Consider the following 26965-nt stretch of genomic DNA (forward strand, 5'->3'; position numbering starts at 1 on the left):
CACCCTCTTTTCAATTTCATCACTGCCAACCTGGAGTATCAGCAGTGGGTAATAATCAGCCCAGGGAGTCCCCTGGTGATATTCCATACCTGGGCCCCAGGGAGGCAGCGGACCTCCCTGTGAGATTGGTCTGGGCAACATCTGGGGCCCTCTGTTCCCTTCAGAAGGGAGTCACCCACTATGACTACCTTTCTTTTCTTTTTAATGTCAGAGGTGGTGATCCATCTGACAGATGAAGCAGGTAATTGGGATGCTCACTGGGCAGATAATTTTCTTCTGAGTCATCTGGCTGACCCTCTAGATCCAGGGCCTCATACCTATTCTGAAGTGGCACTTGGGCAGGTTGTGGGGTTCAGGGGGAATTTTTATTCCCACCCTGAGTAGGGACCCATTTCCACTCCCCCTCATCCACCAGATATCCTTCTGGCAGTGGGAGGCATGGGAGTCCTCTGACTCCTGGTGGACCTCCATCAAGGATGGAAGGGCTGAACTCCACCAATCTATTTCCCCTTCACTTTCCCTAAATACTCCTTTGTCTTTCTACTTCCTCCCTAAGCTCAGCCACAAGTGAAAGGAGATCATTTACCTGTTCACAGCACAGGCGGGCTTCTTCTGCAACACTCCCTGGTACCACTGATAAGCTCAAATACTCAGCACAGGAAGGGGCCTGGACAGACACATCCTTTTTGGAGGGCTCTATTTGGCTACACACACTTTTACTAACTGCAGGTTTTGATCATGTAAAAACCGTTACTAGCAAAAAGCCCAAAACCAAGCAACCAACAAAAACACAACAAACAAGAAACTAAAAACCCCACGAGCAGGAGGAAACCTGCAACCCTCCCTGCTTGAACTGCTGTGGCATGCCCTTTGCCTGCTCCTGTTTGCGTTGCTCCCTAGAGCCCTCTTTTAATCACCATCTGCTCACCAGAGGAAAGCCCCGCCCTGCTCCTGCATGGCTAATGAGAACTTACTACATTATCTGGACTCATCTGCAACAGACATCTCATTTTTCATCTCTGTGGTGGGTTATCTGCCAGCAAAGGCTGTTGTTGTGTGTAACGGTCTTGTGCTGGAAACTTATTCCTGAATCATCTGTCTTCCTGTCCTCTTGGGTATGAGTGACAGAGCCATGGCTGCAGTTGTTCCTGTAATATGGAAAACAAATGTATTCTCAAGAGACTCCTGAGTGTTAACCCTCACTTCATCCCTCAGAGGCTGTTACACCAAACCCTGACCTCACTGGAGTTGTTTTTATTTGTTCAGTGATGCTGCCAGGAGATGTGGGCAGTGCCACACAATGCAGGATGCTGGAACAGGAAGGGGAAACACATGGTCTAGAACTGTGCACCAAAGACTCAGGATAATTTCAAGTCTTCATTTCAAAGATATCCTGTTTATGCAGCAGATAGCTCACTTCTGGTTTTCAAGAGCACATTTCACTCCTGATCTGTAAAGGAACAGTGCTGGCATGCCCTGACATGCAGAGGTGCAGAGAGAGTGAATTCTGAGAGGTTGTGAGGTGTTTTGGGGCTATCCAAACATTGTGTTTTGTTGTAAGCATTGGTTTAGTTGCCCTTGGGAAGTGGTGCTGGAGATGTTACCCAGCCTGTTATCCCTTATTCTCATGGAGGAACTTCCTTGGTCTGACAGTCCTTTTCCAGCTGTTGGCAGCACAGCACCATTGCTTACAGGAGGGTCATGGTGCCATTGTGTGCTGCTGGTGGATGTGATGAAGGATGCCGAGGTGTCCTTAAGCCCTACAGCCACATGGACAACATGGCAAAGGACAGCAGTCTCCTTTCTGCTCTCTGCTTATCACTTCTTCCTGGAAGGGGCTGGCACCCAGGACCCCTCACAAGGACTCTGTCTAGAAGGTGACATGGACACCAAGGTTCCCTCTCTGTACAGTCCTCTGGCAGTGTCACACCAGCCTTTGCTCCTTCAAACACCCCCATGAGCCTGTGTTCTGTGCCCGAAGCCAGTCACTAGCATCAGTTCAGGCTGTGGCTTTGCAGAGCTCTAGCACAACCTTCGTGTCATTTCAAGCACTTTGAACTTAAAAACAGATGCAGAATAAACGTTGATTCCAGGATGCCCCAGAGAGCAAGGGAAGACCAAGGCCAAGTGTTGTAAAATACGGATACAGTCCTGCACCAGCCCTCTTGTTCAGCAGGGTAGGTGTGTGTTCTGCCTCCTGTGCTCATGGCACCTCTGCTGTGGAATTCAGTGTCAAAATCTTTCCAAAGCCACTCTGCCACTGCCCTCCTCAGCTGTTCATGGGAGAGAAATTATGACACATGAGTTGAGATAAGGACAGGGAGAGATCGTTCACCAGTGACTGTCATAGGCAAAGCAGGCTCCACTTGGAGAAATGAACTGAATTTATTACCGGTGAAGTCAGAGTAGGATAATGAGAAATAAAATTGAATTATAAAATGCCTTCCCCTCACCCTTCCCTTCTTCCTGAACTCAGCTTTGCTCCTGATTTTCTTTACCTCCCCACCAGCAGTGCAGGGGGCAGGGCATGGGAGCTGGGGTCACTTCATCACTTGTCGTCACTTCTGTTCCTTCTCCTTGGGGAGAGGACTCCTCACGTCCTTCTCCCTTGGTGTCACAAGTCCTGCCAGCAAACCTGCTCCAGCATGGGCTCCTCTGTCCACAGGTCCTGCCAGGAGCCTGCTCCAGTGTGGGGTCCTCACAGGGCATCCCTCTGATCCGGGTTGGGATCCACCACAGGCTGCAGGTGGATCTCTGCTCCCCCCTGGCCCTCCATGAGCTGCAGGGGCACAGCTGCCCCACCAGGGGCTTCAGGGAAAGCTCTGCAGTAGATTCTCAGGAAAAATTCAGCCCTGTGAATCAGCATTTTGACCATATCTGATGTACTGTACATTTATAACCACACTGACTCTGTGGTGTTTGTTCTCTGTCTTGGCTGTGTAGCATGTGAAAGGTCTGCTATAGCATTCTGCTTGTGGACCCAAATCCTGAAGTGCCCTGGGTCTATGGTTTCTGTCTGTAATGATCATTCTTCCTCCAACACTGCCATAGCCACTGTAACACGAGGGAGTAAAAGCTCAAAATATTGTGCAGTTACTTGTAATTGCTACTCCCCTGCTTTCATCAGCATAATTTCAGCATTTTTCCAGTCGTCCCTCTTAATGACATAGATCAGTGTTACAATTTGTGTTTCTTCTTTGTATTCAACCAAAGATCCTCCTTTACCATACCTCAGGTAATTTCTCTCATCTCCAACTTACTAGATGCTACAATATCCTTCACAGTGTTGACCTTTAATGTTCTTTCAATGAATTTAGGATTTGTGAGTCAGCAAACTGACCCAAAGGATCGAGTTAGCTCACGAGTGAGTGACCAGTAGCTAAACCTGGCTCATACTCACACTGTGAGTGACCAGTATTTAAGCGTGGAAAGAACTCTCCTTGGCTGTTGGGGCTCTCTGTTGCTTTTTCTCCCCACACAAGCCTGAGATCTCATGTCCTCTGGGGTATGAGAGCCTGAGATGTTTTACCAGTATTTCTACCCACAGTCTATCTTCCCTGATCCATTTTCCCTGCTGCACCCTTTCAGCACAGGAATCTTCAGTGTTCAGTGCAGCCATCTCAGGGGGCTGGCAGGCAGGAGCAGATCATCAGGTGGCTGAGCAGGAGCAAGGATTGGGGTCTGCAAGGAGTCAATTGTGTGGATCTACAGGCTCGTGTTTTTTGTGTAATCCTCTGGGCATGTGAGATGCTAGCTGGAGGCCTGAGATGATCTATCTGCCAGCTCTGAAGAGTGCTGTGGGAATAGCAAGTGTCCCTCTGGCTGGGCTGAGCTCAGAGATTTTTTGCCAGTAGGAGGGAAGTGAATTTTGTTAAGATTTTGGAATACGGTCATGGCTGCCAAATAACACCCGCAACTGAGTTGGATCATGTGCATAAGCCAGAGCACTTGTGAAGACTACTCATTTCTTCTTCCTTCACTCACGTGTTGTGGCGTGCTGGCACTTAGCAAGTTCCAAGTGATTCAGTGCACACCCTGCTGTGCTCCCCAAGGGGTTTGTGGTGCTTCCCCACTGGAGCCCCCTCCAGCCTGACAGCCAGCTGTGGACACACTGAGCTCAGTGCCCAGCCCCTGGAATTACTGACCTTGCAAAAGCTTCTCTGCTGAGAAATCAAGCTAGTTAGCAAGAAAATCTTAAATAGGAATCCAATTTAAGAAATGCAGAATTTCATCAGCTGTTTTTCTGCTTACAGCAGAAAGCAGCCCCTAGGCCGCCACCACTGCAGAGCCTCAGTATTTTGCTTAGGAGGGAGTGATTGTGTCTGGGGTGCTCCCTGGTGTGACTGTTCCTACAGTCTGACCTCCAGCAGTGTCTGCAACATCACAGTGGAATTGCTTCATACACTAGGTATATCCATGGCCTAGGGAATATTTCACCCAGAGCAATTTTATCTTACCTCCATTAAAAAAAGAACCACAAGAAACCTGTAGGCAGGAAAGCAGTGTTCTGTTTTTATGGAAGATGTTTTGATGTCATTAGCAGGAGAGGCAGCAGCCAGAGCACGGCACCGTATCTGCAACAGCAGTGTCGTTTAGCTCTGACAATGTCTCACTGTGTCCTTCTGTCTTGCAGCTCCTGTGGAGCTGTCTCTGAGTTGTGGTGAGAGGTTTGTTTTACCCATGGCACAGCCAAGAGGAAAAAGTGACCTCTGTGAACAGCAAGATGTGGGGGAGGGAAGGCAGTGGGGCAGGCTTAGCCCCATCATCCTTCCTCGAGTTGATGCAAATCCTGCTTGGCTACTGCTGGAATCTGCTCACTGCCTTGGTAACTGGCCCCCCTCGAGCTTTTTGTAAGCCCTTTAGATGAGGTGTGACAGGCATGTCAGACAGAATTTTAGACTGGAACATCATGTGCAGGTTGCTAGAGGTTTTCTGTAGGTTGGCCTGTGCAGGTGCCAGGCAAAGAAAAGGAAAGGTACCCTTCAGACTGAGTTTTATATGGAGCATCAAGGATTAGAGAAGCCAGACGTTTCTTATGCAAACATCCTTTATCTTACTTGAAGCTTTTCTGTTCACAGACAGGGAGAATTTAGGGTTGTGTCTGCAGTCTGGGCTCTTGTACCCCTTCTGTTTAGGATGTGGTGAGGAGGGAATTGAGGTGAGGCAGCAGAAAAGTGGAAATTATCTCCTCCTGAGGAGCACAGTGTGAGTGCAGGGGACTGGACAGCAATTTGCTGTGAGGAAGTAAAGATTAAATAACCCAAAATTAAAGCTTTATTAAGTAGAGGTAGCAGTTACAAACAGCCTACCTGTCACTGGAAGGAGGCACCAAACAGTTGCTGATTAGACTTTGCCAAGGCCTGTAGTGAGATGACACTTTAAAACTTGTAGTGTTAAGCTGAAAAAGGGTAGGTTTAGATGAGGTATAAGTACAATAAAGGTGGTGAGACACTGGCCCAGAGAAGCTGTGGATGCCCCACCTGAAAGTGTGCAAGGCCAGGTTGGATGGGGCTCTGAGCAACCTAGTGCCAAGGTGTCCCTGTACATATCAGGAGAGTTGGAATAGGTGATGTTAATGTCCCTTCCAACTCAAACCATTTTGTGACTTTACTGTTCCATGAGATGTGAGTGCCCAGCACGTCTGAAAATGAGGAATCAGCTATTCACATGTTCAGTGCTTTTTCAGAAAATAGATCTAACAAGAAGCTTGTATTTTGATGTTAGGAGGGGAGCAGGTTTCACTATTTCAGTGTTGAAGACACCAATCACTTCTCCAAAATGGTTGCTGTTTGCATTTGTCACTTTTAGTTGCTACTTGTAAGAATTCTCAGCATGACATTGCATACTTTTAGTACCTTTAATTCCCTCTTTGTGAGGCCTTCTTTTTGAGTGTTTGCTCCCAAATCTGTTGAGAGTGTGGCAGAAAACATGTTTACACACTGTTTCAGCCTGGGTGACTTGGATTGTGAAGCTTCTCAGGATGTTTTGTGAAGAACATCTCATAAAGGGACAGTGTTGACAGGTTGATTTCATTACAGTGGTCAATTTTAAATTCTTGTGGCACATTTTATTTCTGAGTCATAGTGCATATGGACATCATTTTATAGGCATGCAACAGAGTAGTTACTCACGAATTTGTTAGTTTGGGAGCTACAGACCTGTAGCAATCATTAATTAATGTAAGAGAATGGATTTTTTTCTTAGAGTGTAATTTTTATAGGGTTAAAATAAAGTTTCCTGAGAAGTAATTCCTGAAATGTAACTATTCCTGAAAGTAACTCCTTTAGCTTGAATTTTACTTTAAAAGAAATAAAACAAGTGATAATGTCTTGCAGAATTTTTAAGCCCAAACTGATCTCCCACATTTTATTTCCTGATAAAGCTTTGTTTCTTCAGAAAGACTTTGTATTTATATAAAATTTGACGGGAATTTTGCTTTTTATTGAAAACTGACTAGTAAACATTTATTTTTAGGGGCTACAGTTACAGCTAGTTATCATTTGTGATCAGCTTCAACTTCTCCCCTTTGTGGTCTTGTTTTGCCTACTGTTACCTTTTATCCTTTTTTTTTTTTTTTTTTTTTTTTTTTTCCCTTTTCTCATCTGCAGTTTCCCACTTTCCCAGTGAAGTTTCCTGTTTCTCCTTCAGTTACTGCCTGTGGTCTTTTTCAAAAGCGTAATTTGACCAATGATAACAATCGCTAGGATTAAAGCAGAAAAAAAAGAGTCTGAAACAGAGGTGTGGAGAGAAAGAGGTGCATGATGTGAAAAAGGGAGTTTAAGATGACAAGGAAGTCTTATTGTCATTCTGGAGGGGAAGGCAGCACTGCAGATTCTGGAGGTGGAGCAAGATAATGTCTAATAGTGGCCAGAAAATTGGGAAAATGAAGAGGGATGGAAAAGGGAAAAAGGATGGAATTGGGCAGAAATTATAAAGGCTGGACATACGGAAAATAAAAGGTGCATCAGAAGAGGGAAGCAGAGCAAAAATCAATGTTTCTCTCCTTTTATCAATTTGAAGTTGTTATAAGTGTATATTATAAAGTTGGCTTCTCGCAAGATGTGTGCTATATGATTAATAACTTTGTGGTAAGGATATAAGTTTTTATTTCTGCTGTTAGTAAAGAAAATTAGGCATAGTGGTAGTAGTGATATAGTATGCTTAAACTGTCTCTTTGGCCGGGATAACATCCAGTGAACATGTGAAGAAGACTCTGCTATTGATACACCAACTATCAGCATCTCCCATCTGAAGAAAGCACGGACCAAGGCCCAAGCTGGAGGTGATAATGAAGACACAGCCAAAAAACACACAAGCTCTAAAAAGGCAGACCCAAGGAGGGGCCATGCAAAACAGTCCCTGGAATATGGAAACTAGTTTATGGAAAAATATGAATATTCAACAGATTGATACAATAGAAAGGGTATTTAAAGAAAGTCTCTGAAATAGCAGGTTGTGGACTTGGCTGAGTGCCAAGTCACCTGACCAGCCGTACTTCGCTTTTTTTCTATCTCTTAATTGTCTTATTTTCTGTTAAACCTTTTTCTTAAAGTTTACACAGAAAGTGAACCTTGTTTTTCACAAAATCAACTCCTGCCATACATACAAATAAAGAAAGAGAATTAAAGGCTGATAAAAGATGTACGCATCAAGCCCTGTTGCTGCATGATGATTGCCTTGTAGCTCTTGTACTAATTCAAAGATAGACATAATATTCTCATCTCCATGTCCTACCAAAAGAGTGTTGTGGTTTTATCCCCTGTTGCTTGAGGCATCTGAGTGTCCAAGTTAAAGCAGGGATGGCTCAGGATCTCCACAGGGAAGCAGGTTCCTGCAATGGTGCAGTGAGATCACTGCCTGCAGGACCTGGAGGGGAGAAACTCCCATTGTCCTGCACTGCTTTAGAAGGAAATGATGGGAATTTTCAGGATTGCTATGTTCACACCTTGGGTAAGATACCATTATTAATCAAGGCTGTAGATTCATGAAAAGAAAATGGCATGATTCTGGCCCGATTTTAGTAATGAATGCTCTTTTAGTTACTGACTGATTATATCTGATAATCTGCCTATCTATAATTCTACTGAGTGTCAAAGTAATGCTCACTGGCCCATGCTTGTGTTCTACTTTTTTAACTTTTCTGATTTCTAAAATAGCTTTATTTTTAGCCCTCTGTAACCTCCCTGGAGTTCTAAAATGTGTTGAGTAGTTACATCCAGGGTGCAGAAAATGCCTGGCCAATATTTTTCCAAAACAGCTTAGTGCATGTTACCTGGTACTGCATATCTGAAAATGTTCATCATTAACATGAGTATTAGGATGAGAAAAAATTCACTATTGTCAGAGCCCCCAAAAGTACCATTTTGCTGCTTTACAGATGAAACCCAAAATACTAGTAAATATTTTTGGCTTCTTACATCATTATTGACAACTTTATTATACTTCTCTTGCTCTGGACCACTCTGGTTTAAGTTAGTCATGATTATGTTTTGAAACTTGTCTTTTGTTGTCCTTAACTTGTTTCAGCAAGTCTTAACTCTGGTTTAGTCTAGAAAATCAGAGGAAAAATTGTAAAGAGATTTCCTTTATGGTAATTTTCCTTCTTTGCAATCTGTAACCCTAGTTCGCTTGCCAGGCTTATGAGTGCTTGAGTGTTTTATTAGTTATTTAGTTGAAAATATTTTGGGAAATGTTTCTGCATTATGATTATTGCTAATGATCTGTGTACTAAACAAAAGTTGTCCATCTGTGGTGTTCTCATCTGCTTTCAAATTACATTAGAAAAAGATATGATCAGAAAACTTGAGGACAGATTATAAACAGCTTGCCTTTGTTTAGGAAGAACAGGTACTCTTGAGTTCTGTACCCTTCAGAAAAATCTCTCCACAAAAGCAGGTCCCTGGATGGGAGCTGAACTCGTGAAAATGTGTTCCTTCAGGCTTTCTTTCCATCTGTTGCTCTGCTGGAACAATAATCCAAGGCTGACCTAATCTCAGAACTGCAGCAGACAAACTTCGCAACTGAATACTCTTGTCTCAAATGATTTCTAATTGGAGATTTATTCTATCATTCCACACATTATCTTACTTTGGGACATGCCAAAGCCATTTAAAATACTGGAAAATAGCATGATGTCTACAAGAAAAAAAAAAAAAGATTGCTGTGTGAGGTAAAGTATCACTGCAGCCAGAACTTGTCATGGTGGCTTAATGCTTAGGAATGAGGCTGTGTGAGCTGATGGGCTTTGAATTTCCATTGGCCATCCCTTGGCCAGAGGGACTGAGAATGAGCCCTTTTGTCATGTCTGTTATTATCAGGCAGCTCTGGAAAATGGGCACTGTTGAGTGAAAAGAAAGCAGCAGATGACATTTTGTTTTCTGCACAAACTGGTGTATAGGATCTTTGTTTTTCAGATGTGGTTTTCAAGAAGATGTGCTGATAATGCTGCTATTCTAGCTATAGCTGTTTTGTTCAAGCCTGAACTTAGATTTGTGGGAGTTGGGATGTCCATTTATATTAGTGAGCTCTTCCCTTGTAAAAGTCCATGGATTCCTAGTAGTTGAGTATGTATATTCTGGATAAGTATTTTTTTAATATTACTGTAACACTTATTTTCTGAAGCATAATCTTATTTGTATAAAAAAAGAGATGGTCATATTTGCAGAATAACACCTGAAAACTTCTGCTTGTGTGCAGAGGTTACACATGCTCTTCATAAAAACACTCACTTTTAACCCAGCAGTGAACATAGGACAAGGACTCTTCTCTGTATAAAGCACAGTAGACACCCTCTGATTTAAACCAGTGTCACCTAGCATTGGATCTGTAGTTCCAGTGTTCCGACAGCTATCACACACAGGTCTGGAAATCTGACTTTGGAGTATCTTAGTCCTCATTGCTGTTTTCCACAGCTGACCAGAAAGCTCTTGTGCATCGCTGCTGTGCCAGTGAGACCTGGAGGCTGCCAGATGAGTGACCTACATTGCATCAGTGAACAGTAACAGGAGAATTGTTCTCACAAAGTGAATGAGGTTTGAAAGTGTCCACATACAGGGTTTTGTTGACATTTTCGTGCATGATTTGAGGATCATGTGAGAGGCAGGAGGCTCAGCTGGACTTTTGAGTGTTCCAGCAGCCTGACTAGGTGGGTTCATATATTCTTAATTTTGATCATCCAGTTTTGGTCTCCATGTCAGTTAACATGGGGCCAGTCTTTATGTACAGTCACTTAGGAAGCTCCTTTTTAGTCAGAGCAGGAGACAGGAGCGTTATTTGAGTTGTCACGGTGCTTCCTGTGTATATGTCAGTAGGCTCAGCTGGGTAAATAGTTTCTGCTGAGCAAACGATACGTTCATCTTTAGGGCTGGTTTGGTTTTTGTTAAAGTTTTTAAAAGTCACTAGAGTGATGTTCCAAAAGTTCACTTGTTTCATAGATGGGGAAATAGCAATAACACGGGTCATCTTCTGCCAGCTGGATGCTGGTAGTTTCAAAATGCCAGATGCCAAGATTGTGAGCATGATGTATGAAGAAGGTGCTAATGAAGTGCAGGGTTTGAGTACAGTAATACTTTGGAAGACTTAATGTTCCTTCATTGCTGTCTTCCCCAAAGACTTTACGTTCCTACACGAGTTTACTGCCCCCTCGTACATCATGATCATCGAATTAGCTGTCCTTGCAGCTTCTCCTCTGCGTTCCTGCCAGCTTGGGGCTGCACAATCAGCTCAGCTCCAGCAGAGTCCCTGGGCCCTGCTTATGGGGAGGTAGCACCAATATACAGAGAGGGGATGGGTGGGCAGGCAGATGCACACTCAGGCCAGCTGCAGAACTTCAGACAGTCTCTGAAACTTCTCACACCCCCCCTCTGCTCAGCACTGCAGTCTGGACTGGCACAGCTAAATACAGAACTGTGGGAATCCTGTTTCCCACTTAGGGACTGATCTCAACACTGTCCCTGTATGGATATACTGGAATTACTTGGCAGTCCAACAGTGGCTTCCTTAGAAGGGTAGTGAGGGGAAACAACTTGAAGGTATAAAAACAACTTCCTCGTGTTGCTACGGGTACCAGTCAAACCAAGTGAGTCTGGCCCCGTGCCAGTAGCTGCCAGTGGAGTCCCCTGGCCAAACAGAAAGTGACCCCATGTCACTGGGCTGGTTTGGTGGCCAGACTACACAGAAGGTTGTTACCAGGACCTTTCAGTTCCATTATTTCTGTTTTATATGCTATTCTTATGACACTTTTTACGATTCTCTTCCTTTCATCGGTGTTTCCTACCATTCTAGTATTGTTTACTGCAAATACATGAGCTAAGAGTAAAGTCCTTGCTAACTTCACTGAGGTGGGTACCTGTTGCTTGACAGTGTACTGGCTCTGTATATAATTACCTCTGCCATGATGGGCCCTTATGCATCAAGACAGCTGTTGTAATTCTCTAAATGGACAAAGGGTCTTGTCAAAGACTTTAGGCATTCTGTAGGTTGGCAAATCCTCGCCTATATTGTCATTCACCTCTCAAAGAATACTGAGTGAGGTGTTAATTATGCAAATGAAGATTGCTTCTTCCCTAGTAGATCAGATTAATTTGTGTTTAGTAATTTTTTAATCATTTTGTCAGCTCTGAAGGACTAGGTCCTACTGTTCTTCTGGTTTTGTTGTTATTTGTTTCACCCTTTCGTTTAATACTTGGCCTCATTTGAGTGATAGATCCCTTACTACAGTTAATAAAGCAATGAATTTGAGTTTGTGTAGATATCCTGGGGAAAGCTGCCTATACATATTATAACTTCAGATTTTGACAGGTTTGGGAATGCTTCCTTTTGGAATGCTTCTACAAATCCTTCAGTTGGAAGCAGTTCCTTGGAGCTGCGCTTTCAAAAATAGCTCAAATTCAGAAGTTACTCAAGTATCCCTAATGAATATGAATGCAAAAAAAGAGAAATTAATTAACGTTTCTTCTGCTTTAAAATTAAGGGGTTTGTCGTAATAGTAGTTGCTGACACCTGCAGATACCTTTAGAGTTTGAAATAGAGTATATTTCCAAATAAAACAATATTTAAGTTCTGCATGGGGCTTGCTCTTTGGCTGCATTTACCACAACGTGGTGGTAGCAAGGTAATACCATGCATGAGTTCCAGTTTGTTGATAATAAACTTGTGAAAATAACTGGAAGTAACTGAACTCGGCTTTTGTGTGCAGCTGTAATTGGAAGAGGATCTTACAAGACTCTTTAATGTAGTTGGAATGTGTGTCTAATCTTTTGACCTTGTTCTTAGTTTTTGATGACTATGGCATGTTAAGTGCTGATAATTGAGTTTGCTCTAGGCTGAAACCTGACCTGCTCTCTGCAGAGGAGAGCATCAGATCTTCCATTGGAAGAGGCACTCAGGGGGCTACCTTGGAAATTGCTGGTCCAGGACTGCTGAGATTAAAGATCTCTGAAATATGGCAATTATTTTGGAAGGGCATGCTGTCCTAGGGAATGCTTCTCTTTCAGCCTAGTTTGAATTGGACTTTTCACTCAAAGGTTTTTATCCTGTAAGTTTTCTTTTCTGTGCCATCTGGTTTGCCTTATACCTCAAGGTGCCTTGTTGTGAAAGCTGCCTTTAGCTTCAGCTGGTGGAATGTGAATCCTGGGTATGACAGCAAGAGGCAGGTGCTTTTCACTCTGCTCTTGGGAGTCAACTCCCTTTGTTTAAGCTGTGTGCAAATGAGGAAATTATCTAATACCTTTATATATATTATATATAGTATATTATATATACTATATTATATATATTGTATCATATATCATATCATATTATATTATATTATATTATATTATATTATATTATATTATATTATATTATATTATATTAATATCTTATACCTTTAAGAAGAGGAACTGGCAAGGAAATGGAGCCAAAGGGATCAGTGCAGTGGATAACCTTGCACTTTGTATTTCAAGCCATCCTTTTCTGTCTGTCTCAGTGTTGCTGGAACTGATCTTTCTTCTTTTAAGCTTTATGTGTGGGAGGAGTAAAACTGCTTAAATGTTTCTGAGTAGTACTTTGCACAGTACAGCATTGTTAGCTCTGCTTTTGCCACTGGGGTCCTTGACAGATATTAAGAATACAAAACATGGGTCCAGCTAGGGAATGCCAGACCAACAGTCCCTCCAGCTCAGTATCTCATTCCTGCCAGCAATTAACAGATGCCTGTGTACCTTTGTCTAAACCTTTCCTAGCCTCCCACCATTTTCAGCTTATGAGACTTTCTAGCCATAAATCTTGCTTGTTAAATGAAGAGTTGCAGCTAACTTTCTTTTCTCTTACCTTTTAGAACTAAAAAAGCAAAGAAGGCACCTGCTCCTCCTGCCAAGGAAGAGAAGCCCAAATTAACCATTTTTGAAGAGGAGGTGGATCCAAATGAAGGACTCTTTGGCCCAGGAAAAGATTTCTTATCAATCAGTCCCAGAAGAAAGATGAAAGAGAGTAAATCTGTTCAATATTTGTATATACACAGATTGTTTTGTCTAAAGCATATGTATAACTGAGCCTTTAAATTCTAGTGATGCATAGTATACAGGCTAAATAATGACTTGGAAATGTTAAGGCAAATCTTCAACTTAGCAGAATCATCTAGAATCATTCAGAAAGAACAAATGAAAGTGTAGCTCCCACAGCTGTTCTCTGTAAACATTTTGAACTGGGATATTGAGTTCTGTGGGAGCTGGATGTCCCACAGTCATTCAGGCCACACTAACAAGAGTAATGTGACCTACTTTGAGTGCAAGGAAAAAGCAGATTTACCAAGTCCTTAGAGTGCAGAGTATCACTGCACTTTATGGACTGGAAATCTTTGGAAAAAACCAAGACTTGTCTATATTATCTGTTTTTTCAACTAAACTAGCTGGATTTACTAATTAGTGTTAGTGCAGGCATTGTGTTACATGATTTATTGTGTTATCATGATTTAAATACAGCAGCTTCTGATTCCCCTTTCTAGATCTGAAGTTATTTGAAGACCCAGACCTCGGTGGGGTGGTGAAGCTGGGTGACTCACTGCTGCTGCCAGCTGCCTGTGAGCACAGCAAGTATGTGCTGAGCAGGGATCCTGAGGAGGACACTGAGGAACTGCTCAGGTACTCATCATCTGAAATCTGTCTTTGGAATGAGGGATGAAGGTGGTCTGAGATGTTACTTAGATCTTGAAAAAGATGAATTTGGGGACAAAGCTTGAATAGTCAGAACACAAACTGTGAATCAATACTTGTATTGACAAGTAAAATGTAAGATGTGTGTTATGGAGCTTGGACATGAAACACATTAAATAGGAAATTAGGAAGACCCTTTAGGAAAGGTGAGGTGCAAGGAATTATTCTGTGACTTCAAAGGAAGGGTGTTGAAGGCCCAAGGTGTGCTATCTTGTTCTTATTTTCTAACATGACACTTTTGCTTTCTGCAAACAATCCACAAGGAACCTGACCTCCACTGTAGGGAAAAAAGTGGAGAAAAAAACCTAGAGATAAAGAGCAGTTAGCTTCAGGGACCTGAAATCAGGAGCTCTTGCCACAGGAAAATGATTTCCATGCTGATGGCTCACAGAGTTCCATGCATATTTCCAGGAGAGATCCTGTGCATACCTCCACAGCTGTAAAGGACTCTTTATCACTCTGCATTTAATTTTTAATCTAGTGGGAAGGAGGGCTGAAGCTCAGAGTTGCAGAGGGTATAATATATCACTTCTCCCTTGATAGTGTAGCCCTGGAACACATCAGCACATAATGCATTTATCCCTGACGTCTTTCTCACAGGGCTGGTTTGCCTGCACTGATAATCCTCAAGAGATCAAGCAGGGAACAGCCAATGCTTGGAGAGACACAGGGAATCTGCTGCAGTAATGAGTCAAATTCATTCCTTCCGGGTCTCAAGCTGGCATCTGAATGATGAGGCCAGCCTGCTTCCAGTGCTAATTTGCGTCAACCAGTTCCTCTTAGGATGTATGATTTCCACAGCCAGTACTAAACCCAGGAGAGAGACTCTGTGTGTGGTTTCAAACCTCTCTTGAATCAGGTAATTTTGCAGCTGTTGCTTTCTACACATGGAAAAGTGCTGGCTATCTTAGCAGTAATACCTGACTTTAAAGAAAGATGAAATTGGGCTGGGTGCCATCTTGCATTACACCCTGACAGCCCACCTGATATTTATAGAAGCTTTTCATGCAGGACATGACCTGATTTCATGCTGTGGTATACTGGGAGCAAACACACGTGTGCTTGCAATATTTTCTAGTCTGCTAGTGATCTCAGCGTCCAGTATTTGATCCTGTTCATATAACTAGAGGAGAAGGGCCTGTCCCAGTGCAGTCCTTGCAATTTTATCCACTGGAGAGAACTTCTCCATCTGTCGTATTAATGTCTTTTGGATTATATATGTTTAGGGAAAGGTCTCTGAGGTCTGCTCTGAGACCAATAGACCATGCTTTCAGACTAGTTTGGGATTATCAACAACAGCAGCATAGCCAGATGGTTATGGGAGCCCATGGGAAAAGATTTTATCTCTTTTAAATTCCAGTAGTTTTCCTTTATTCCTGATTTGTCTCAATGCTTCCAATAGTTGATAAGTCATCCAGATCCAGTTGGAAATGAATTCATGTAATGGAGCAGAAAATCTTGCCAAATGGTCCAGTGGGAAAGTTGCTTTGGGAATCCAGAGGCAACTCATGGCTGTGGAAGAGCTGTAGGCAGATAGGTCAGGATCTGTTGATCTGTTCAGGTGCCTAACACTCTGAAATTCTCCTGGTAAACCCAGTTCATGGTGTTAACCTGCACATTGTAGAGGGCTGGTGAACTCAAGGCAAGGAAGCTGAGGGTAAAGGAGAAGCTGCTGTCCAAGAGGGGAGGAGGAGTGGCAGTGCTGTTTTAACCTAATGCAACACTTCACCTTCCCTCTATGCAAATTCACTGCAGTCACCTGAAATCCCATATCTGACCTTTCTCCAGTGGCAGGGCAAAGTGCACTTTGTTTCCTGTTCAGCTGGAAGCCTCAGCAGAACAGTCAGGTCCCATAAATGTAGAGGCGCACTGGAATCCTCTCCCGCCTTCCATTCCCACCAAACTGGTGTTGAATGTTCTTGCAGGGCAGTACCACAGTCTCTTTTCCAGGCAGTGACCCTTTGTGGTGAGAAAATGTTCAGCATAAGCTGAAGTCTGCAATCTCCCTGGCATGAGAGCTTGAGCTCATGTTGAGGCCTAAGAATAAGTCTTGCCTTTGCCCTGTATGTTTTGACGATTACTCTCCTTCACCAAAAGGACTGAAGAAATCTCTCCCCAGCACTCAGATGAGAGGAGGAGCTGTGACAACCCATTTCTTTAGCAGGCTAGAGCTGGATATACTATTAGAAATGGAAATGGAAACATCTCGGTCTCTTCGGCATAGTTGTTTATACCAAAAGTTTGCCTGGACACATTTTGTTAAGATCTAGGACTGTCCTGAGATATGATGCACCAGCAGGTCTGTGTGCAGACAGACCTGCACAGAAACACATACAGAAACCTGGATGTGTTCACTGCACTCCAATGGAGTAGCTGAATAATGCAGATGTGGAAGCTCTTCACTGGTGTAGTGAACATTCACATGTACCTCAGGATCTGCTCACATGTGTGTGGTAGATCTGAGAAATGTCTGACTCACTGTGAATCATGGGCAGAGTTAGAAGAGAGCTGCCTGAGGCAGAGGAGGGCAGAACCTTCTTCCTTAAGGAGAATGGGAAGGAGATAATGTTCAGAGCAGAACACAGGAGCAACCAAATCCTTTGTGATCTTTATTGTAACTGAGTGGTTGTAGCAGCAGTAGCACCACAGCAGTGTCAGCACAGCAGTGAATCTTCAGCAGTGGCTGTAACTCTTAAGGCAGAGAGAGGCTGTTAAGGAGACAAATGAGTCTGCAAAATGTGCGTGGGCTGTGCTTGTCACAACATGAGGGAGAAGAGAATCTGATAAACGTTCTCATTGCAAACTGAAGACTGTGCTCTCTGTGGATACTTGCTCATATGAAATGAGAATTACTGTTTTAAATAGAATCACCAACTTTACATTAATAAATGCAGAGCATTGTGAAGAGCCAGTTGCATTGGAAGTGCAATGGGAGATTTCATGGGCTCTATTCCATGGGACTCTACAAAGCACATTCCTGAAGAGGCCAGTCTGCTCTCCTGAAATCCAGGGTACTGGGTTTGCTGAGCACCCGCTTCACTGCCATGAGAGACTCAAACTCCACCATTTCATGGTCACTGCAGCCCAGCTGCCCACCAGTCCCCCCTTGCTAGTGAGAACAAGGTCCTGCACAGCATCTCTCCCTGTTGGCTCCTTTGTTACTTGGAGAAGTGAATTGGCCTCCACGCATTCGAGGGACCTCCTGGATTGCTTTAGCCCTGCTGGCTGTCCTTCCAGCAGATACTGGGGTGGTCGAAGTCCTCTGTGAGGACCAAGGTTTGTGAATGTGAAGCTGCTCCTGTTTGTAGAGTGCCTTATCCTTTCACTCTTCCTGGTCAGGTGGCTTGTAGCAGACCTCCACTATAATGTCACTTGTCCTTGCCTTCCCTTTAATCCTGACCCTTGAGTTCTTGGATGGCTTCTCACCTGAGGCTCATGGCTGAGCTCTGTGCCCTCCAGCTGGTCATTGGCATAGAGTGACAGTCCCTCCTTACATCCCCTGCCTGTCCCCTTACTAAAGAGCCTGTATCCTTCCATTTCAACACTCCAGTCCCAGGACCCATCCCACCATGTCTCCATGATGCCAATGAAACCATAGCCCTGCAGGCATGCACTCTTCTGCCTAATTAATCTCAATCATGCCTGCCTGGTGTGATCAGGTTTTTGTGGAAAACCAATGCTGGAATTGATCCTGTGAATGTTGCAGCAGCTCTGTGTGCCCACAGAATTACATAAATAATTACACATCCTAGCCTGAAAAAATTATCACAGCTGTCTGAGCAGCCTTTTAGGAGAGATTTAATTAGCTTCACCTTTGATAATGAACAGGGAGCTGAGATGGAAGGAAGCAGCTGTTAGCACATTTGTCTTTTTCCAGTGCTGAAAAAACGTGTCACCAGCAGGATCCCAGTTCTACTGCCCTGTGATGGCAGATCTGGTGTGTTCCTTTTTAGGATTACACTGATAACCCTTTCCAGGAGCATTATACTTTTTTAGGCTGAGGCTATTTGTGAAACTGCACCCCAGACACCATTCAGTACATGGAGTTTATTGAGCAGGTTTGTCAGCTTCAGGTTTGTCAAGGAACTCTTACCACCCTTGAAGCAGAAAAAGTTTGTGTATTCTTCTTTCAGCAGGCATTAGCAGATGCTGAATTCAGAGGGTAACACGTCTTCAACCTATCCAGGAGTCATGTGGAGCAGCATCTCCAGCAGCAATGCTCACTGTCCTAAGAGCATGAGAACAGCACTATAGTTGGAAAAAAAAAAGCTTTGAGAATCTCCTGAGAGTTTGGATGTAGATCCTTTGGGGAGAGAGTTATTCGGGCAACATACAGGTGGAAGAGAAATTTGCGATAATTGAGTCAGGAATTTCCTGACCTCTCCAGGGCAGTTTCTCTTGCTTGCTATGACTGAACTGTGGGGAAAGATCTTTGATTTGACTGCAGTAGGTTATAGAAAAACAAATTCTTCTGTGACAGTTTTCAAGAATTTATTTATTTAATTCTTACGATGTATCAGGGTGCTACTTACAGGCATTAGAAAAGTTATAAAGTAAACTTGCCAACAAAACAAAACTTTTTTGCTAGACCAGAAACATTAATCCTTGCCCCACCTCTAGGAACATAAACAAGTTGTGTAAAATAATGTACAGAGGTGATGTGGAGTCCTAGTAGCAAGAAATGCTTTTGCTGGGCTTGAGACCCACCAGATTTCAACCATCTTGCCCCAAGTTGTTTGCATTTTTGACAGACATCGTCAGCCCAAGGGGCAGAGGCTGCCTGCTCTCCCCTGCCCCAGCTGTGCCTTTGGCTGGTGACTGGGGAACTTCCTAGAGAGGCAGGAGAGAGAGGTCTCAGCTTTTTCAGCTTGGAAAATTGACTTTTTTCATTTCCTAGGTGGGCGATGTAACCAGCAGGCTGATTTCCTCAGAGGGCTTCTTGTGGCACTTACCTGCACTAATGAGCCTGTTCCCTGGCACTTGGCCAGGCAGCACCCTGGGCTGCATCCCTGCTGTTGGACTCTGCAGCTGAAGAACAAGGGGCCTGTGTGCAGTTGCCTCCAGGGAATGGTCCCTGTCCCACACCAGCTACGACTTGGGCTGTTTTTTGGAGGAGGGCTAATCTGTCCCAGACCAAAGCCATGCCAGTGGTTCTTGTAGCATTTAAATGATACAGACTGTCACATTCCAGTGTCCAGACATATTTCCTGGCCCTGTTTAAAATACTGCTGTGAATTTACCTGTAATGGAATGCAGAGGAAAGCTGAAACAGGCGAAGAGAGACTTCCTTCATGGCCCCCAGTGCTTGGCATTCCTGGGGTTAACTCCAGGAATCCTCCCCTTGGCCTTGCCGGACATCACACTGTCCCTCCTGACCATAGCAGATGTGATGGGTAACAGATACTTTGAAGTCTTGTGCCCATTTTTGGGCACAACTCTTTTCCCAGGTTATAGATGTGATGTTACAGCATTCCCCAAGGGTTCACTAAGGTATCTCTCGTACTTGGAATTAACACCAGACAAAATGAAGATACTAAGATAGCAAAGGATGAAAGTCTGTTCTGCAAGAACTGCAGTTAGTTGCACAACTGAGCTTTAAGCATGAGCCTTTTGGATACTTCAGCAAATTATGGGAGTCTTTTTCTCTTGCTTTCATTACAAATTCTCCTCATTAAAGTATTCCCAGCAAGCTGAGGTCACTGTTCCCATCATGTTGTACATGCAGACAGTCTTCCTGTCCCAAAGATCTGATCCAGATCGAAGGGATAAAGACCAGAGAAATGGCATTTAAAATGTTGATGCTCTTGTGGCAGCTGCATCTGTCTCTGAGTCAGAACTCGTTTACTGTCTGGAAGTCCACATGCCAGCAGTCATGAAGGGCTTTGTGACAGCCTTTCTTCAGTAAGGGCCTTGATTGCTCTGTCTGTCAGAGAAAATTTCCACCAATAGAGTCTGTGAATCAGCACAACAATATGGCAGGAATTTTAAACATTGTGGAGCTGCTTTTCTTTTACAGAAAAAGAAAGAGACTAATTAAAGAATGATTAATTACATGGATTCTGTGCCTTATTGTCTGTAAAAAGATGGGGTAGGAAGGTTCTTCCTTTAATCTTGTTTCAGAATAGTTGCTTGATTTTTTCTTCCTCCTCCTAGCCTGGAGTTAAATATGGTGGTAGTTACACACTGTAACAATTCATTTGCTTTCAAGAAATAGAAGTCCTTGTTTCTATCTCTGCCTGAGGCGTTTTGCATTTTACCTCTTTAGTTTTGCAAAGACAGTTGTGTCTCACATGATCAAACGGCAGTGGATCAAACAGCTTGCCTAGCACTGTAGCACTGAAAAGCAGGTTTTGAGACAAAGACCACATATTATCTGCTCTGTTCTCTCTTTGAAGCTTCTGTCTAACCAAGGTCTTGAAAAAATCCAGGACAGAAAAAGGAAATTACATCATCAGCTTCTAGACTTCTGCAGATTCTTTGGCTTAAGAACAGAACAACAAATCTCCACCCCCTAAAGACTCCCACAGCCTACTGGACTGGATCTTTTGGGGGTATTTTTTTGGTTGTGATGAGTGGTTTTGTTGCTGTGATTAGCACAGAAGCTGGAGCAGAGAACTGAGGAAGTTGTACCATCATACCAGTTTAGTAAGCTGTATTTACTGCTGGCCTTTTCTGGGTAGTGCACCTAGTTCAAAATCCTGCTTCCTCCATATGATCTCCATGTATTTTGTGTATTGTTCCTCTGCTTATTATGTTTCCTGTTATTTAAGACTAAAACTTTATGGCATGGACACTGATTCATTCACTCTTTGTTTGTGCCGAGAAGGGAGGCTTCAGAAATACCAGCCCTAACAAGTTTTGTTTATTACCCAGCAAAGAGAACAAGAACATGTCTTGGCAATGTGATCACAGGTGTGATACCTCTTGGATATCAGAGTTTACAACAAATGAAAGGCCTGGACTTAAATTAAATAAATTTCTTTGTAGACTAGGAATTCAGAAATACACTGAGTGTGTTTTGTAAGTTAAGTAGGATATGTCACGCACAAGGAATCATGGAAAATAAAAGACGTCAGAAATGTTATCTAAATTAGGGAATATAATCTTCAGATTTACTTTGAGGATAAAAGTTGATGCTCTGCCTGTTGGAATACCACAGGTAGAGTTCAAGGTGCAGAACTCTGAGGCAGTGAATGGCTCTGTCCATCAGTTGGTTCAGGTGTCCCCTAGTTTTAGATATCAATGTTCATGCCATTGATTTCACAAGAGTAGCCTTGGTTAAAAGTGATTCTTTTTAGTTTCCATTTGGGAGTCACAGGAAGATCTGTCTGACTTCAGGAATGGTTTTACCTTAAAGAGTTCCAACTGTCTCTACATCAGAAAATTTAGGCTAATCCTTATTGACTTCATGGCCAGTTCATGGTGGGTGTAGTTTGTATCAGCCTGGGCAGTACTGTTGTACTCACAGGTTTTAATAAGGGTGAACACAAAAAAGAAACCCTTGAAATCATGCAGTTTATCTTAGTAGTAGTGGGATCCTTAGCTTGAGGAGGCTGTAGCTCTTTAAAATACCTGTGGTTTTAACATTTAGATTAACATTTTAATATTCACTGGGGATGGAGGAATGTCTCAGAGATGTTGGTTCTTTGATCATATTCTTGGTCGTCCTGGACAGATGCCTTATCAGTTGCTTCCCAAATTATGGAAAAGCTCAGCTTTACTTTTTACTGCAGAAAGCCCCACCAGTTGTACTGCTGTGTGGTAGAGGCATTTACAGTACCTCTCCTAAGGCAACTGGTGAACTAAGAGAGAAAGGGAGGAATCACTGTCACATCTAGGAAACAGAAATTATCCCAGGGGTTTCACAGTGGTCTGGGTAACCCCACAAGATGCCTCATTTCCTCGTATTGAGGAGGATATAAGCTGGATATTAGGAAAAGATTTTTCACCCAGAGGGTGTTTGGGCACTGGAACAGCTCCCCAGGGCAGTCGTCACAGCACCAGCCTGACAGAGCTCAAGGAGCATTTGGACAATGCTCTCAGGCACGTGGTGTGACACTTGGGATGTCCTGTGCAGGACCAGGAGTTGGACTTGATGATCCTGATGGGACCCTTCCAGCTCAGGGTATTCAATGATCCCATTACTCTAACTACAAAAGGCAAATGAGAGGAAGAACCAAAAAATACATGACATGAAATGATTGATTCATGCTCCAGGGACTGCCTACCTACGGGTAATGGAGAAGAAACTAAAAAGGTATCTTCCTCAGACTCCACTACCATACCCTGTTCTAGTGAGTAGAGCCGCTGGAAAACATCCTTCTCTTTAGTTACTCTGTATTTTGACTTTCCAAAGGCACACAGCTCTTGGAGTCACAAGATAACCTCTGATAAGGGCTCTCTTAAAATCTTTTAACAGCTCATGTGGGAACAGAGTTGGGGGCACACAGTCTGCTGCGTATCTGATAAGGTCAATAATGCAGGTAGAATATACCCTGAACTGTTCGAGGTGTTCTGGGTTATTTCAGTAGGAATCAGAAGCAAATTATCACCAAAAAGAGTTGTTGTATATGGTCACAGACTGAAAAACTTCTCCAGTGTCCTGGAACCAAATATGAACACAAAATTTTTAAATCCATTAGTGTTTACAGTTTCTCATGATTGAGCATGGGGATGCTCAGTCTCAGGTTTGGGTGATAGGGATGAAGAGAAAACAGAGTTAAATGTGGATAATTTTGCTTTCCCATGAAAATTTATGGGGAAGCAAAGCATCCTGTCACAAATCAAAAACATTTGTTTCCCAAACTAAAATAAAGTTTGGTGGTTTTGGCCTTTAATTGAGACATTTGAAAACATGCTGTAAAATTAACTTGTATGAGTTAACTTGTGAGAACTGAAAGGCCACATTATAAAAAAGATGGTTCTTATGGAAAGTTCTATGGAGAGAGAAATTTATCAGAGTAGGTCCTTTCCTGCAGGAAATTTTGTTTTGAAAGATGGCATTTTCTTACTAAACAAAAAGCAATTCAGAAATTTCCCAGGATGTTACTGATGTTTTCTTTTCATTCCAGAGTTGAAGATGATTTTGAGAAACTCTTAGAGGTTACCTCCAAACCAAAACCTAAGGTCCCACCAAAACCACCTCTGCCTCAGAAACCAGCAGTTTCCCCCAGAAGCACTAATTCGCCTTCAGTGGAAAAGCAAAAGGAGAACAGGATTCAGACAATGACTGAAGTGGACATTCTCCAGTATATCCAGGAAAATGAATCTATCAACAACCAGGATACCAGTCTTTTTTGAACGTATGTATTTTTAAAACCTGATGGTGCCTTCTTGGCCCCACCTCACAGTGAGCTCAAGTGAAAAGAATTGACCAGGTGTTTCTGCTGTCACAATGCTCATTTATGTACCAGGATACAGAGAGCAACAAGTTTGAGCAGCAGAACCTCCCTGTGAGGTTTTTTAAACAGTGCAGCTGTGATGTAATGTTGCCTTAGATTTTCAGGGTTTTGCTGGAAATGTGGACAAGGATTTAGCACTACAGATTGTCTACTGCTATTTTAGTATCAACATCATACAGTTTTGGCAAGTAATTGAAAATGGTGAGGATGTTGTACACATGGCAACTGTGAATAATGTCCAACAAATGGTCTGAAGCAGGAGAGGATGCTGTTCTTGTCATCCTTAGTGTTTTTCAGCTCAGTGGAAAGGCCATTTTCCTTTTACCCAGTGTGTTTTTTGTATCTGCCCTTTCCTCCCTGACTGGTATTTTGGTATTTTTTAACAGGAACTGCTAAACATAGTTAACAGTTCCTCTGTCTTTCTGTGGAACACTGAAATCCCAGCTAAGCCTGACAATCTGCTGCCTTAATTACTGCACAAATGCCAACTTGTAAGAGAACTTCAGGCCTGCAAAGACCACACTATACATTTCTGATTCCTGGGAAGAATAGCAGAGGACTGAGGGTGGCTAAGAACACTCTCCAGACACAGATGGAGGTTGCTGCAGTGCTTAGGAGATTTGGATGTGTAGGACTCCTGTGAACTCCACTTTCACAAGAGCTAATTTTTTTCCAGCCAAGTCTTGCTGGGCTTCCACTGTAGTTAGTGGAGAGAGAGATTTCTTCAGGAGGTCAGGTGCAGGTGTATCAGTTTCTCCATTCAGTGCAGGTGTATCAATGGAGGAAGTCTGAATTGCTCTCTGGAGTCACTCTTTCTCTCTTATTCCTTCACTTCTCCCAGAATTTTCAAGAACCAGCCGTGGAGTTTGGAACTAGCCACTAAGCTAGATGGAGTTTGTGTGATAAGATGGTGGTCTGTTCTTTACCATGCAGTGGTTAAAATAAGGGAAGACAAACTTTGCATTATCTAGAGGGAAAAAACAGGGAGAAAATACACTGAAGAAATTTTAATAGGCAGGAAAAGAAAAACGTTGTAGAATAGGTATCCAAGACTTTCCCTCCTCTTGCCAAACTCAGACACTCTGGTTGAAGATACCAAATTTACACCTAATGTGGGTTGATACCTGCTGTCATGGAGAGATTCCTGAATTCATTCCATGTGTGGCCTAGCTAGAGATGAAGACAAGCTCCCTAGAGGGAAAATTTTAATATATTTAAGCCATATCATCATCTCACTATTTGCCTTTCTAATATAGAACAAAATAAATAGAAAGCATTATATATTTTTAATAATGAAATTATTTCTATTAGCATTTCCTTTTTAAGTCAGTGGGAAATACTATAAAGGTATTTTGCTTTGATGGGACAGATAAAATATAATGTTATGTTTTGCTGTAATAAAACATTTTGCTAACCCCCAGGTGTTCTTGTTCTTGCTGTTGTTCTCTAGGTTGTACAGTAGCAGCAAAGAATCAATTCCATCTAGCTGAGGAGGAGTGCTATATGGTGTTAAAGTGTAAATAACTATGAAACCAGAAATGTAGCTGTGCTCATATTTCCTTTGAGAGCAGCTAAAAGCAGAACCAAAGGTACTACCTCATCCTGTCTGTCCCCTCAGTGTCCTGGTGCAATTATAGGAATAAAAAGGTGAATAAAAGCAGTGAGGAGAAAATAAATGCCTTGCCCAAGAACATGCAGGGAATAGCAGGCAGGAAAAATTAATTCAGAGCAGTCTTCCTGTTGCACTCCCTAACCCTAACCACTATATTTAACTGAGGGCTCAGAGAGCATCATCTCCATTTTACTCAGCCCTGTTTGGGGACACTGCTTGCATTTCTGTATTTTTGGACCACAGCCCATCACACAGCCTGAACACTGCTAAAACTTCAAAACTGCAGGCCATGGATTTAATGATCAGTAGTGGAGTGAGTGCAGTTCTTCACCCTCCTTAAATGGCCAAGGAATATTTTGCCCCCCAGCTGTCCCTAAAATTGTCAAATTACCTAAGCACAGGGAAGGAAGAGCTGTTAATTGTTTCCTGTGCTAGATTTTTAAGATTATTTTGAGGTCAGTATTTTACTTCAGAAAAAGAAATCTCCTGTCAAGAAACTAATACAAAAGGATTCTTCATAAACCCTGGTGTTATGCTTTTGTTTTACAATGCAAATGTCTAACTGCAGTCATATTTTTGGGCACTAAGAGGTGAGTTACAGTCATTGAATACATTACATATAATGAATCATTATTACACAAGAGCAGAATGTCAGACAAAGGTAGCCCAGAAAAAATTGAACATACTATTAGAAATGACATAGGGAAACTATACAACATACTTTGCATCCTGCCAGAAGAGAACTTTCTTTTTTTTTTTTTTTTTTTCTTTCTTTCGTATTTTATTTCTAGTAGCAGCTATTTGATTAGCCTGCTCTTGACAACTCTTGAAATTCAATTATGGACTCTAATGTAGTTTTTGGCTGACAGTCATCACCTTCCAACATCAGTAATAGAGTTCATCAAGAGATTTGACAAGGAAGAGTTATATTTAAATCCTTAAAAAAGATGGGGAGGTTAGTTAGAATTCATAATAGGTATCCTTATTGCCTTATAAGCAGCTTCTTGTATTGCATAACCTTCTGCTTGCTCTGTGGTACAGCACTAATTGACAACTAACACTGTATACTTCATTATTTGGTCACAGTTAAACAAATTATTTCACCAAGCTGAGTATTTCACAGATGAGTTGTGGGTCATCTGCTCAGTTGGTGAATTTTTAGGAAAGCTGATTCCCATGTAGCACCTAAGGTCTAGTTCTGTCAGTGATAATTTGGGTTGAGTTGTAAAACAATATATTACTTGAAACTGATACTTCTGCTAATTTTTGCCCAGATGTCAGCTTCTGAAAAGAAGCTGAGCTGGCTACAGCAGAATACAAGTCATGAAAATCCAGCATGCTCATGGGCCACTAAGGCATTGCCTACTGTAAAGGAGCAATCCCTGAGGTTGTTAGATTTAATACTGAGGAACAGAAAGCACTGATGTTTCACTTAAAAATGGGACTGTCACAAATTCATCAAGGATTCTTGAATCTTTTTGTGTGTATGCATCAACCACATTTCATCTCAACTGAAGTGATCACACATTGTGACAGTTTAAACATGTGTGGGTCAAGAAGAGAGAAGGCTTTTACTGTGAAGTTTTATCTATATTTTTGTATCTATATTCACACTTTTCATCACAACATCAACAACTGGAGTAAATTAAGTCACTCGCTTTCTGTATTGTGCCCATTTCTTCCTTAATTCATCTTTAAACCCTCCTGATCCATTTTTTTTCAGCCTTCACCATATCACTCATCTTCCTTTAAACCCTCCT

The 26965-nt window shown here is 42.5% G+C and overlaps 1 protein-coding gene across 1 annotated transcript in view; it reads left to right on the forward strand.

Annotated features, from left to right (window-relative positions):
* The window catches only part of HS1BP3 (HCLS1 binding protein 3), a 55974-nt gene extending 30961 nt beyond the window's left edge, over nucleotides 1-25013 (forward strand). Inside the window, exons 5-7 of the mRNA XM_066314733.1 lie at nucleotides 13319-13470; nucleotides 13985-14120; nucleotides 23264-25013. Coding sequence (XP_066170830.1) covers nucleotides 13319-13470; nucleotides 13985-14120; nucleotides 23264-23492 — 517 coding nt within the window. The 3' untranslated portion in view covers nucleotides 23493-25013. The remainder of the gene's footprint in view (nucleotides 1-13318; nucleotides 13471-13984; nucleotides 14121-23263) is intronic.
* Nucleotides 25014-26965: the final 1952 nt, after the last annotated feature.

This window comes from Sylvia atricapilla, chromosome 3, assembly GCF_009819655.1.
Source record: "Sylvia atricapilla isolate bSylAtr1 chromosome 3, bSylAtr1.pri, whole genome shotgun sequence".
Lineage (NCBI taxonomy): Eukaryota > Metazoa > Chordata > Aves > Passeriformes > Sylviidae > Sylvia > Sylvia atricapilla.